A 12,799-nucleotide genomic window follows, 5' to 3' on the forward strand; every position below is an offset into this window, starting at 1 on the left:
CTACCAGCCCCTGCTCTGGCGTGAAACTGGACAAAGGAAATGGGTGTAGCCACCCCTCTTTCCTGACCCTCCCATAGGTGGGTCCCTAGAGTTTGTCCCACCCCTTCCTTGGTTATAAGATAGGATCCCCTGGCTACAGGACTTTAGATTACACCTGGACGAAACTCTGATACTGAATCCTGGAACTTCGACAATCTACATTGAACTAAATTACTGAAGAATCCCCCTTGGAGTAAAGGAGTTGCTCCCCAGCAAGGCAGACCCTAAAGACGCATTTGACCGGTTTGCATCTCTGAAGCTCCTGAAGACTCTGAAGAACTTTGCAACACAGGAGGTGGGTTTCCATGTTGTTAGAGGTTGATCACTGCCCACAGCATGTCTGAGGCCAGTATTCCTCGTGGCGACCGTGCAACCCCAACCCCTGGACACTGTGTCACTTTGCAGAAGCATCAGCTTTCAAAGGACTCCTGCAGCTGAGCTTTGGGTTCCTTGTAGCCCTGACCCCAAGCAGCAGTTCCACCAAAGACTGCCCGTCTACACTCCACGAGTGTAATATGAGCTGGCCCTTTGTGTTTTCTCTCAAGATCCCTTTGCGATCCCTGGTCTGTCAACTGGTGGGTCCCTGTGAAGGCAACTTTAATTCTAATTGGGCTTACCTGGTTGCTCCAGATGTGCCCTGACTCTCCATTGCTTGGGGAGTCCCCAGGACCTTGATAGTCCGTACCGAAGCATCATTTCTCTTCCTGCTTGGGTTGCTGTTGCTGTTGCCAAGGCTTGTTGGGCTCAATCCGCACACTGACATCGCAGCACTCGACATCCTTTGTGGTACAGCTCAAATCCAGATTCTGGTTGTCATTAACACCTCCTGGTCCTCGTGGGTGCAGAGTCAAGCTTCACCTCTTCGCACCTGAAACACCTGACATCGGTGGGCATTCGTCTATCATGCCCCTGGTCATGGCAAGTGACCCAGACTCTGTCCCCTCTGCTTTCAGGTCCTTTTGAACTTCGATCCAGGCTTGGATCACCCCAGACACTTCTCTTCTTCCTGGCAGCAGCACTTTGCAGCAGATCGCCATTGAAATCAAGGACGGTTCCAGACACCATTTGACACCTATGCACCCGGTTTCCCTGGGTGAGGTAACTTGAGAACTCTGGTTCTCCTGTGGATGTTGGCCCTAGTACCCCCTAAGTCTAAAGGGGTTTGCTCAAAGTCCTCTCCTAAGTGTCCTAAACTTGTAAAATTCCAACCGCAACTTTCCCCATAGACTAGAACAGGAGCTTGCGGCTGTGTTCACACACTGCAAGCGTCCCCCGTGGGTCCCCTGTGTCACTACCTTGGGTGGTTCCTTGGGGTCCCAGCGATTCTACGTGCTCTAGTCACTGTGTCTAGTCAAGTCTTGGTTCTTATATCACTTTCTTAATATATGGTTTGGTCCCCCCCTGGGGCCCATTGTATATTCTGTATTTGTTGTTGTTTTAGAACTGCATTATTGTGTATCTTGGACTCTAATCTCATAAAGAGGTTAGTAGATAGTGTTTAGAAATAAATACATATATTTTATATATACCTTGTGTGATTCTCCTTTCACTTAGTAATTCAAGAGGTTATAATCTGGTAAACCAAGCTGCTTTAAACTCCTTCAAGACTTAGTCTGAAGGGTGCTCTCCATAGCTACCACTAGGTTAGCTTTCAATAAAGGTTGTCTTTAAACCTATTCATCAATAAGGGTTGCTTGAACTGGTACAAGGTGCCCACTATAACTCGTGGACAGCATGTACCAGGCATTCTTCTCACAGTGCCAATGACAGGTAAGTGCCTAGCATTCAACATTGACACATCATATTTTTTCTCGCAATGTGGGTAACTGTCGATTTTTGAGATTGGAATTTGGACCCTAGCTCAGTCGGCACCTAAGGGAAACCCAGTAAACCTACACATTTTGAAAACTAGACACCCAGGAATTACAGGGTGGTGTTCCTTGTGTGGCACTCACCAGGTTTTCTTACCCAAAATTCCCAAAATGGTCTGCAAACTTCACCCTTTCCTAAAATCACACATTTGTCTTACATTTCTGTGATGGAAACTTCCAAAATCACCAGAAATCCACAACATTCCTACCACCCAGTAATGCCTCACATAATCAAAACAAATGCTGCCCCAGTTGTGTGGCTGAAGGTCACAAATGAAGGTCAAAGGAAGTTGCAGAGATTGTGGGTAAGAAAACCTTGTTGGATCCATGCACGACACACCACCCTGAAATCCCATGGGTGTCTAGTTTTCAAAAAGGTCTGTGGTTGGTAAGCACGGCCACAAATAATATTTGGGGCGGTGCCTACCAGCTACCCATATTGTTGATCTTTTTACATGTTTTAGGGTGTTATGTGTGGCGGTCTCTTGGCTCACTCACACAAGTGGGGTACTGTTGTGATCGGGAGACAGTTGGGTACCCGGAGTGGTAGGAAATTTGTGGATGACTATAGATTCTTAACTTTCTTGCACAGAAATTTGAGGAGAATGTGTGCGTTTTTTGACAAACTTTGAGGTTTGCAACGGCGTCTGTCATAAGGGCCAGTGAAAATAGGACAATGCGCCACACAGCATGACCCCTGATACCCAAGGGAGATGCATAATTGTTGGTTGTTTTTGCAACCCACTGATTTCGATGAGACTCTTTTTCATTAGAACAACACAACAAAAAGTTAATTCACTCACTCAATGCATAGACATCAACCGTCAAGCTGGCTTTTGCAGGTAATGCTAGAGATGTCGACGGGGCTGGGGAAATTTGAAAATTGGAGGAATCTTTACTCCCAAAGGGTAAGGAACCCTTAACTCCATAGCCCCTAAAGAGTAAAAACACATTTGACCAATCGTTATCTTGGCATATCTCTTAGCTCTTTAGTACTGATTTGAATCACATACATTATGAAAGGCTCCCAGAGCTGTTTCAGGATGGAATGTAGGGACAGTGTTAATTCTCCTCCAGTCATCATTGACAACAGACTGTGAACCTACATAAAGGCCATAACCCAACTAGTAGCTCAAGAGAAAAAGTATTGCCCAGCTGCTCATGCACCTGCATACCCTGCCCTCTGTTTGCAACAACACCCCAGTTTCCTGTATTTTGATGTTGGTGACAATCTTTTGGAGGTGGGTGAGGACTGTCTCAAATCCCTCAAAGACACTCTCAATGTAGCTCATTACTTCTCTCTATTCCCCTCACATTTCATCCACATTTGCTGGCATTTGTCACCCAAGTTGCTTGTGTTCCTCACCCATTATGTAGTCCAATGTATAGGTAAATGTTCCCACACTCTGCTGTTTTTATGTGATGTGCACACATGTGCATATGGAACAGGTGAAGTCTTGAGATTGCACATATTTGGCATTTTCTACTACTATTTGAAGGACTACAAATATACTACATGATGTGGTATCTGATGCAGGACCTATGTGCAGTCTTGCACTCCCATTTGTCCTATCTCTCTCTGTGCGGAGTGCTCCGTCTGAAGTGTGGAGTCTATGACCCAAGAGCGGAGACTCCGGGGCCCAGATTCTCAAAGGTTTAGTGATGGGTTAGAGTTACTTTTTTAATGCTAACCCTTTGCTAAACCTTTCTTGGGATTAACAAACCAATGCTAATTGGTTGTGGCATTTGTTTGTATTGAAAACTAACGTCAAGGGAGCATTACATGGGTAGTGCATGGGCGTTCCCATGCAACCACCCATGCTTTTTGATGCTAAACCCTATCTACTAACATTAGTAGACAGGATTTAGTGGCAAAAATTAACGCCGCTGAAAAGCATGTGTTAAAAGACAAAATGTTTTAATTTTTCCTTTATTTTCCATCTTTGCATGCGTATTGCACTGTGCAGCACACATACAAAGTAGGAAAAGCTTTGAAGTGTGTATCCTTCCAGTACAAAACCCATGCTGGACTCTGGCACCCACCCTAGCACTGTGCCTGGTTCACTGCAGCAGAAATTAGCACGGCACTAAGGAAAGGGGAGGAGAGCGCCATATCTCTGTGAATATGGTGCTCTCCTGCTCTCTCCCAGTCACGCAACGCAGCACAGCGCAGCCTCTCTGGAGGCGGCGCTGCATTCCAGTTTTCAGAATATGGGCCCAAGTCTCCGCCACGAGTGGGGAGACTCAGCAGTCATAAAGATACTACTCGTAAATACCTTTGTGACGACCAAAAAGTAGTAAAGTTACAACAAATTGTTAGTTTACCTTTGTGAATCAGGAGCAAAAATAACCTGATCCCAATTATAAAAACATGTTTTACTTTTATCTTTCAATAAAATTCTTAACAGCAAAAATCCACAGGGGTATTTGGAGACATGAATTTTCAAGGAAATGATTAATCATTGCATTTATTTCTCAGATGCAGTAAGTCCTTGAAATGGACCGAGATCGCTGTAAAAATGCTGAGCTTTAATAAAGCTTTAAACTACCATGCAATCACACCTGCCATAACATCTGGATGCACAGTTACCTTGCCAGCACGTTTAGGGTCTCTAAATCCATCATGGATCAGGTCACAAAGGGCCATAAGGTCTGGATGCACTGTTACCTTCCCAGCACGCTTGAGGTCACTAAACCCATCATGGTTCTGGTCGCAGAGGGCCATAAGGTCTGGATGCACAGTTACCTTCCCAGCACGCTTGGGGTCTCTAAATCCATCATGGTTCTGGTGGCAGAGGGCCATAAGGTCTGGATGCACAGTTACCTTCCCAGCACGCTTGGGGTCACTAAATCCATCATGGTTCTGGTCGCAGAGGGCCATAAGGTCTGGATGCACAGTTACCTTCCCAGCACGCTTGGGGTCGCTAGATCCATCATGGATCAGGTCACAGAGGCCATAAGGTCTGGATCCACAGTTACCTTGCCAGCACGTTTAGGGTCTCTAAATACATCATGGATCAGGTCACAAAGGGCCATAAGGTCTGGATGCACAGTTACCCTCCCAGCACGCTTGGGGTCGCTAGATCCATCATGGATCAGGTCACAGAGGCCATAAGGTCTGGATCCACAGTTACCTTGCCAGCACGTTTAGGGTCTCTAAATACATCATGGATCAGGTCACAAAGGGCCATAAGGTCTGGATGCACAGTTACCATCCCAGCACGCTTTGGGTCACTAAATCCATCATGGTTCTGGTCGCAGAGGGCCATAAGGTCTGGATGCACAGTTACCTTCCCAGCACGCTTGGGGTCACTAAATCCATCATGGTTCTGGTCGCAGAGGGCCATAAGGGCTGGATGCACAGCTACCATCCCAGCACGCTTGGGGTCACTAAATCCATCATGGTTCTGGTCGCAGAGGGCCATAAGGTCTGGATGCACTGTTACCCTGCCATCAAATCAGTCTCCAGTTGAGGTCCAGGCTCTACGGGTGAACTACCATAGCCTTTATTGGACTGATCCTAATGCAAGGGATGGAGGATCCTGAAGATGCTCAAGGATCCTGAGGATGCTGAGCTGGTGACAAGGGGAATCATTGAAGTGGTCCTGATGCAAGGGATACCGGATGCTGAAGATGCTCAAGGATACTGAGGATGTTGAGCTGATGAGAGGGATTATCTTGGGGCCACTGATCAGTCCACAAACACAGTGATAAGACCTCAGCCACAGGGTTCGATGTCTGGGTGAAGCCCAGACAAAAAACTGTTGCCACTGGTCTACTGGTCTCCACTTACAGCGCATCCAGTGGTTCCCTTTAACTAATGGTAACATCCTTGATGTGTGAGCACACTGCATTCCGATGACTCTCCCAGGTATATCATACTCGGGTGCAACTTCTGAGCAGTTGGGACTCTGTCTCCCAAGCTAAACGTCAGCACTCAATGGTGATCAGGCGTCTTTGGCTACCAACTCACAAAGGCAGGCTTCTTCAGCTTCTGTGGCCTTGTACAAATAACTGGGCGTCAGCCAACTGACTCTTGGAGTCACATCTCCAGTCTGGGCCTTGGGGATGACTTTTCTTTGCGTAGGGCATCACAGGCACGGTTCTCTCTTTGCTCTCCCAAGGAGCAGCAGGTGCAGCTCAGTCTTTTGTACAGTCTCTCTTTGCCGGGTCCCAGGAACAGCAGAGCAGTCCTTCTTTGTTCCTTCCTCTAGTACAGATGTGATCCAAGGTCTGGGTGCCACTTTTAAGCCCAGTTTGTCCCTTTGAGGGATGCAGCAATGACCGGCCAATAGGCTATTGGGTCACCTCCCACCTAGTGATGACTTCCTGTGAAGTGTGGCGTGTGGCTAGCTCAAAATGCAACATTCTGTCCAGTCTAAGCATGTCAGAACCCCTATCTATTTGTGTGGCCTTCCCTAGCCCATCCCAAAGATGTGACTATCTGGATGCCCAAAGAAAAGCAGTTTAGCAGTGGCTTCTCTCAGCCTGTCCCTGATGCCCCTGATGCCACCGTGTCTGCAAGGAACAAAAGAGAATCCCCTCTTGCTTGTTTCTCATCAAAGGTTGCTTTCCCTTTGAAGTTCAACTTTTGGGCTCACACCCTGTTTGGCCTTCCTGCCAGGGAGAGGTCACACCTCCTCCAATGTCAGGTCCCATGTATTTCTTCCTGAGAGTCATTCATAGCTCCCCCCAGGAGGGCAGAAGCTGTCTTGTGCCCGGCAACCATAAATGGTCACTGGATAATGGAGGGCAACAAAGTAACAACTTTCTAGAGTTGCTATATGTGCAAACATTATATTGAATTCGAATTGAGCATCATGTCAGGTTTAATGTAGAAATTATTTTGATGTCTGGAAGTATCAATTTTAGTAGTCCTATGCAGGAGTTAGCACTGTTGGGTTGTCAGCTGTGACCCTGCACTCCCCAATGTGGCTACTAGCTTTTCCACAGCAAAATGCCAATTTGTAAAAACAACAATTTATAAAAACATGTTGAGTTAGCAGAGTGAAACTGTCCTACCCGTCTGCAGTGATTGGTTCGGAGACATACATTTGCCTCATCAAAATCAGGGTGACAAAATAACTGCTGTAGCCCATGAGGGATACCTTAACTCACAGACCCTGAGTTCACTTGGTAAAATATGCTAGGTACTTATAAGTAAGTTAAGATATGCCAGTGGTGTTAGAGCTCCTCAGACAAAGACCTCACTGGCACTGAGTACACCTCACTTACCAGAGGCAAAAACCATCAGCATCAGTTCAAAACATTGGGGGTGAGCATGCAAAAAGAGGTATTTCCCTACATGATATATTTGAAATACATACACAAAGATCCTAATTAAAATACATGCTATATGAATTACATGTCTAATAATCTGCATACATTGTTAAAAATGCATTACCTTTGTAGATCTGGGGGCGCAATTTCCGATTCTCTGTAAAAAAAAAACAATTGAAGATAAGATCATTGATCTTTGTTTTAAATAGTAATAAAACTCCAAACAACAAATTGTACTACTACAGACTACATCAGAAGCGGCATCACAGTGTGGTGAGACATGGAGGATACAGGCATACAGTCTGTGTTGAGACGTTCCCAAGTTTGCACCACCAATTAAGTAAGTTTGAGGGTGAAAAGGAGCTTGTTCCTGAGTCTCAATCTATAAACAGAGAAAAGGCTCTGAGGGGATTCAGCCCCTGAGAAAGTATCCCTAGCTGTAAGCAGGTCCCAGGGGAATCAGGTGCTTGTAAGTACAGTTGCCCTCATTCACCTGAAGGTGACATGCTTCATCATAGGGCGGTGCTCCTCGCCAGGCCGGCGCTGCAATGCCTGGCGGGCCCCACAAGAGGGTTCTTTGTCAGAGATCTGTTAATAAATATGCCAATTGAGCACCGGAGAACAAGGAATGGTGTGTCCTACAATGTGAGAAGATCGGTGAATGGTGTGAAGATAAAATCAACTGCCAACCAGATGCCAACAAAATATTTAATGTGATATCCCCGGTAGATCTTGAGCTTAAAAAAGAAGGCAGAGACACTTAGGATACTATGGTCTGTGTCTCTTCAAGTGAGAGTGTAAATCTGTCACCTATAGACCGTCTAGCAAGCTCTGGTCTAAGTTATAGGTCAACATATTTCATCCCTAAGGTAGTCGTGGAGCGATCTAGGGCTATTTTGTCAGGACCAACAGTATATGATGTGACCTAATCTTCTCAGTAGAGTGAGGCGCTCTTTAACTCAAATGCGTGGGTGATAAGGTGCTGGCTGACATCTTATCACAACTTTCGAGCACTGTACTAATAAAGCACTTAGTTTAGGATAACCTGCATAAAAATAAAATGAAAAGTGGATATATAAATGCACAAGATCAAAAATATCTGGTGAAAGTGTCATTAAAAATCTAACATGAGCGCACCCTCCCCCTCAATCTACCACTAGTAAAAGAGTAGTGTTCTGCCCCAACATAACCCATTCTGCCAAAGTGGTCGATGCAAACATGCGCATAGATAAAGTCTACAGGTCGAGGATCCCAAGGTGTGAGAAAGGTGGATACAGAATCCCCTCGGAACAGTATATGGTATTTGACTTTGGTTGTTTGGTGGTGAGTGTATTCTGGACCGGTAATCTCCCCGTCCTCTTTTTTGATAGATACAGAGAAAGCCTGTTGATGTCCGTTTTCTCTGTAAGACTTTTGGATTTTCTGTCTGATCAGGAATAACCTCCTCGTAGTTCATTCGAATCTGTAAACGGATCACTGACATAATATCGACTACACAAATATAGACTTACAAAAATATCGATGCCAAAATATAGAATACCAAAATATCGACTCCCTATCTCCAAACAGGAAAGTACAAAAATATAGAATCCAAAATATCGTTGTAAATAATATAATTAGTCAAAATATATATTTTTTTAAATGTTTTAAAAGTAATGTAAAATTAATGAAATAATACATATAATTAACTGACACATACTTAAAAATACTTAAATAACATTAAAATTAATAAATAATTAATGTAAGTAAAAAAAAAAAAAAAAACATATATATTAACGTAATATTTATTAAAAATATTCAATATTTTCTGCGTGGGATAGCGGGCGGGTAAAATTTACTATTACCACTCCAGTAAGTGCAATAGTAGGGAAAGCGTTGGATAGCGGGAGGGTAAAAATTACTATTCCCACTCCAAAGAGTGCAATAATAGAGAAATCATTGGATAGCGTAGGGGTAAAAATTACTATTCCCACTCCAGAGAGTGCAACAGTAGGGAAAGCATTGGATAGCGGGAGGGTAAAATTTACTATTCCCACTCCAGTGAGTGCAACAGTAGGGAAAGCGTTGGATAGCGTAGGGGTAAAAATTACTATTCCCACTCCAGTGAGTGCAACAGTACGGAAAGCATTGGATAGCATAGGGGTAAAAATTACTATTCCCACTCCAAAAAGTGCAACAGTAGGGAAAGCGTTGGATAGCGGAAGGGTAAAAATGACTATTCCCACTCCAAAGAGTGCAACAGTAGGGAAAGCGTTGGATAGCGGTAGGGTAAAAATTACTATTCCCACTCCAGAGAGTGCCATAATAGGGAAAGCATTGGATAGCGTAGGGGTAACAATTACTATTCCCACTCAAGTAAGTGCCAAAGTAGGGAAAATAATAAATTAATATTTTTTTATAAAATAATTATTTATTAATATCAAAACAGGTATTACAATTAATTACCAATCACACAAGATTTAATAATTGATTATTTATAAATACCAATACATTTGTGTTTAATTAATTACCTATTAATAATTAACAACCAATTGTTTTTCAATAACAAACATTAATAAATGCTAATAATACCAATTAATAATTAATTAATAATATATTGATTAACGATATACACAAATTATTTAAATAATTAATTTTTGACAATTATATTACTTCCCACCATATTCCTCTATAAACACACTACCCGCTACAAATATTAAATTAATACAATTAACATAATTATCAATTAAACAATTAATACAAATTAATTACCAATTAATACAAATTATTTACCAATTAATAATTAATCAACAACCAATTAATTTTCAATATTAATTAATAATTAACTAATAACAATTAAATTACTTCCCACCCTATTCCCCTATAAACCCACAACCCGCTACAGAAGTAAAACGCAAAATTAAATTAAAAATAATTAATAATTCCTATAAATTATTATTTAATGTACTATAATTAAATTACTTCCCACCCTACTCCCCTATAAACCCACAACCCGCTACGGAATTGAATTACACAAAAATAAAATAACATAAAATTCATTACTTTAAAAATATTCTAACATACATTACAATATTAATACATACTTTTAACACATATACTAACACTTAAAACACTATAAAAAATTCAATATTTTTAACAACTTTCAGCCTCATGCATCAAGCCAAAATCCAGTCGGTAAAATACCGATTCGCTAATAGCTCCCGGTATTGAGTTAAAAATACCCAATTCCAATGCATCAACCCAAAAGCAAAAATCGCTATTTAAGGAATCCTTAAATAGCGATTCCTTAAATAGCGATAGCATTTAAGGAATCCCAAATTGAGATTCCTTAATTTAAGGAATCTCAATTTGGGATTCCTTAAATGCAATGCATGAAAGTTAAAAAATTTGCGAATTCGCTAATAGGGGGAGCAAATTACCATGAAGATGAACTGCATGGTAATTTGCTAAAAGTTTGAAAAATGCACTTTTGTGCATTTTTCAAAGTTTCATGTTGCGCACACACATGCCCTTAGAGCATGTGTGTGTGCAACATATGTGCACATATCAATTTCAGGGGTGCAATAGGGTGTCATTTTGACACCCTTGCACCCTTGAAATTGCATGAGCAATTTGCGAGAACCTACTGGTACTCGCTATTTACTCATGCAATCTCCAATTCATTCCTATGGGCCTGGAGGTCCATAGGAATGATTGGGATGGCATTCCTTAATTGCTACTCGCAATTTGCTAGTAGCAATTAAGGAAAGTTAAGGAATCGCTATTTGAATAGCGATTCCTACATGCATAGCCTTTTGCTATTCCTTATTAGCGATTCCTTATTTTTCGCTAATAAGGAATCGCAAATGGCATTGTTGATGCATGTGCCCCTATATTATGACTGTCGATATTACTTACTTCTGTATTATTGTAATCGATATTTCTTACCTGTTTTTCGATATTCTTCACCACTATATTTTTGCAATTCGATATTCTGTCCATTCTATATTAAAAACTCGATATTCTGTCCACTCGATATTTTTTTTCTCGATATTATGTCTATTTACCCTGTAAACATTGAGTTAGAGGCCAGATAGCAGGGTTTACTTGAATGGAGAGTACTCAAGACCAAACTACAGACTGTGAAATGGATTCTGTCAGGGAGAGGGACCCAATGCAGTTCTTCCATTGTAAGGGAGTTTCTCTCAAAGTCTATTGGCTAAACAATATTTATGCTACTGACTGAAGAAAAGCTTTGCTTGGTGTAAATTAGGGCCAGTAAGTACTGTGTTGCATCCGTCAATGTATGATAAGGCGAGTGGATGAAATGTGGGGCACAAAATTTGAGGAAGAGAAAAAGGCTGGATTCTGCAGGACAGTGTGGGCTGGATCACTTCTCTTTGGCCTTTCCTTGATACGGTCTTTGAGGACAGAGCTCAGTGGCAAAGACCAAAACTTTAGGTCTTTGTCTGAGTTTCGATTACCTTTTTGCCAACGTTCAGGTCCCAATAATGCCAGATCTTAACATGCAGTGGTGTCAGCTAACATGACATTAAGGCATTTTTAAAGTCCACCATTGTTAAACATTCAAGTCAACTTAGATTATGTGGAAAGCTGTAACTAGATTATTTTGTGACTACAATATAGTTCAAATGGACAACTGGGTATGCGGATCCAAGGAAATATATTATGTGCCAGATTTACAAAGGGCCTCTGCATTCATGGTGAATGCCCCTCAGGAGTGGGTGAGTCTCTGCACTTGGGACTGAATCTCAGCAATGAGAATTCTCAAATTTGACATACAAGAAAAGAAAAGAAGTTAGGTCAGGGAAAGGATCGTCTTGCCGTTTTCCTAAACTCGGTTAAGAAGGATAAAATAGCAAAGCTTCCACTTGAAAGAAACCAAATCCAAGCCACCTGTATATAAAACTGGAAATTATTCTAAAAAAAAAATCGCTAATATGAATTAATGTATATGTCCATCCAACACCAAAAATGAAATGCAAAACAATCCAAGAAAGAATTTTTGCAATAGTCCAGATACAGCATAATAGCTCCTCTTTGTTCAGTAAGGACCTAATGGAGAAGAAAAATGCAATCCATAGGATAGCCAGAAAACAAAAAAGAATCCCCAAGACGATTCTGAAGGAAAGTTGGTATCAATTCATAATGGCTCTTTACAGACGGACAAACAGAAAGCCAAGCAGAGCTAACTGAAATATATCATCCCAGGGCAGTCGACAAGAGGATAGCAACAAATATTGCATAAGTATTACCTCCTGAGAGGATAAATGAGTCATTATTACTTACCACAATACGACAAGGGAAGGCATGACAGTGCACTCGGCCAAATTCTCTTCCAGCTGCACCTTTTTGAAAGCAAAGGGCAACTGTGAGGAAAGTGGTGTATTACATGGTGCAGTTGTGTGACGTCACCATGTAATATACTCACAATACTATCTTGAGTCTAGTCAGGCTCATTTGTAAAACTATAGCTCAACCCCGAGTAGCTGTGACTATGAACATTAAGGCTTCAACAAAAAAACAAGTGCAAAGAATTTGGAAGTACCAGAATAACCACTTGAGAAAGTCACACAACACATATTGTTATGAATTTGTAGAAAGTAAAA

At 42.0% G+C, this 12,799-nt stretch overlaps 1 protein-coding gene across 1 annotated transcript in view; it reads right to left on the bottom strand.

Moving 5' to 3' along the window:
* LOC146859531 (CD5 antigen-like) overlaps nucleotides 1–12,799 on the bottom strand; it is a 628,425-nt gene that overhangs the window by 223,140 nt on the left and 392,486 nt on the right. Inside the window, exon 5 of the mRNA XM_085650238.1 lies at nucleotides 7,315–7,347. Coding sequence (XP_085506364.1) covers nucleotides 7,315–7,347 — 33 coding nt within the window. The remainder of the gene's footprint in view (nucleotides 1–7,314; nucleotides 7,348–12,799) is intronic.

The sequence above is a fragment of the Triturus cristatus genome, chromosome 3_2 (genome assembly GCF_964204655.1).
Source record: "Triturus cristatus chromosome 3_2, aTriCri1.1, whole genome shotgun sequence".
Lineage (NCBI taxonomy): Eukaryota > Metazoa > Chordata > Amphibia > Caudata > Salamandridae > Triturus > Triturus cristatus.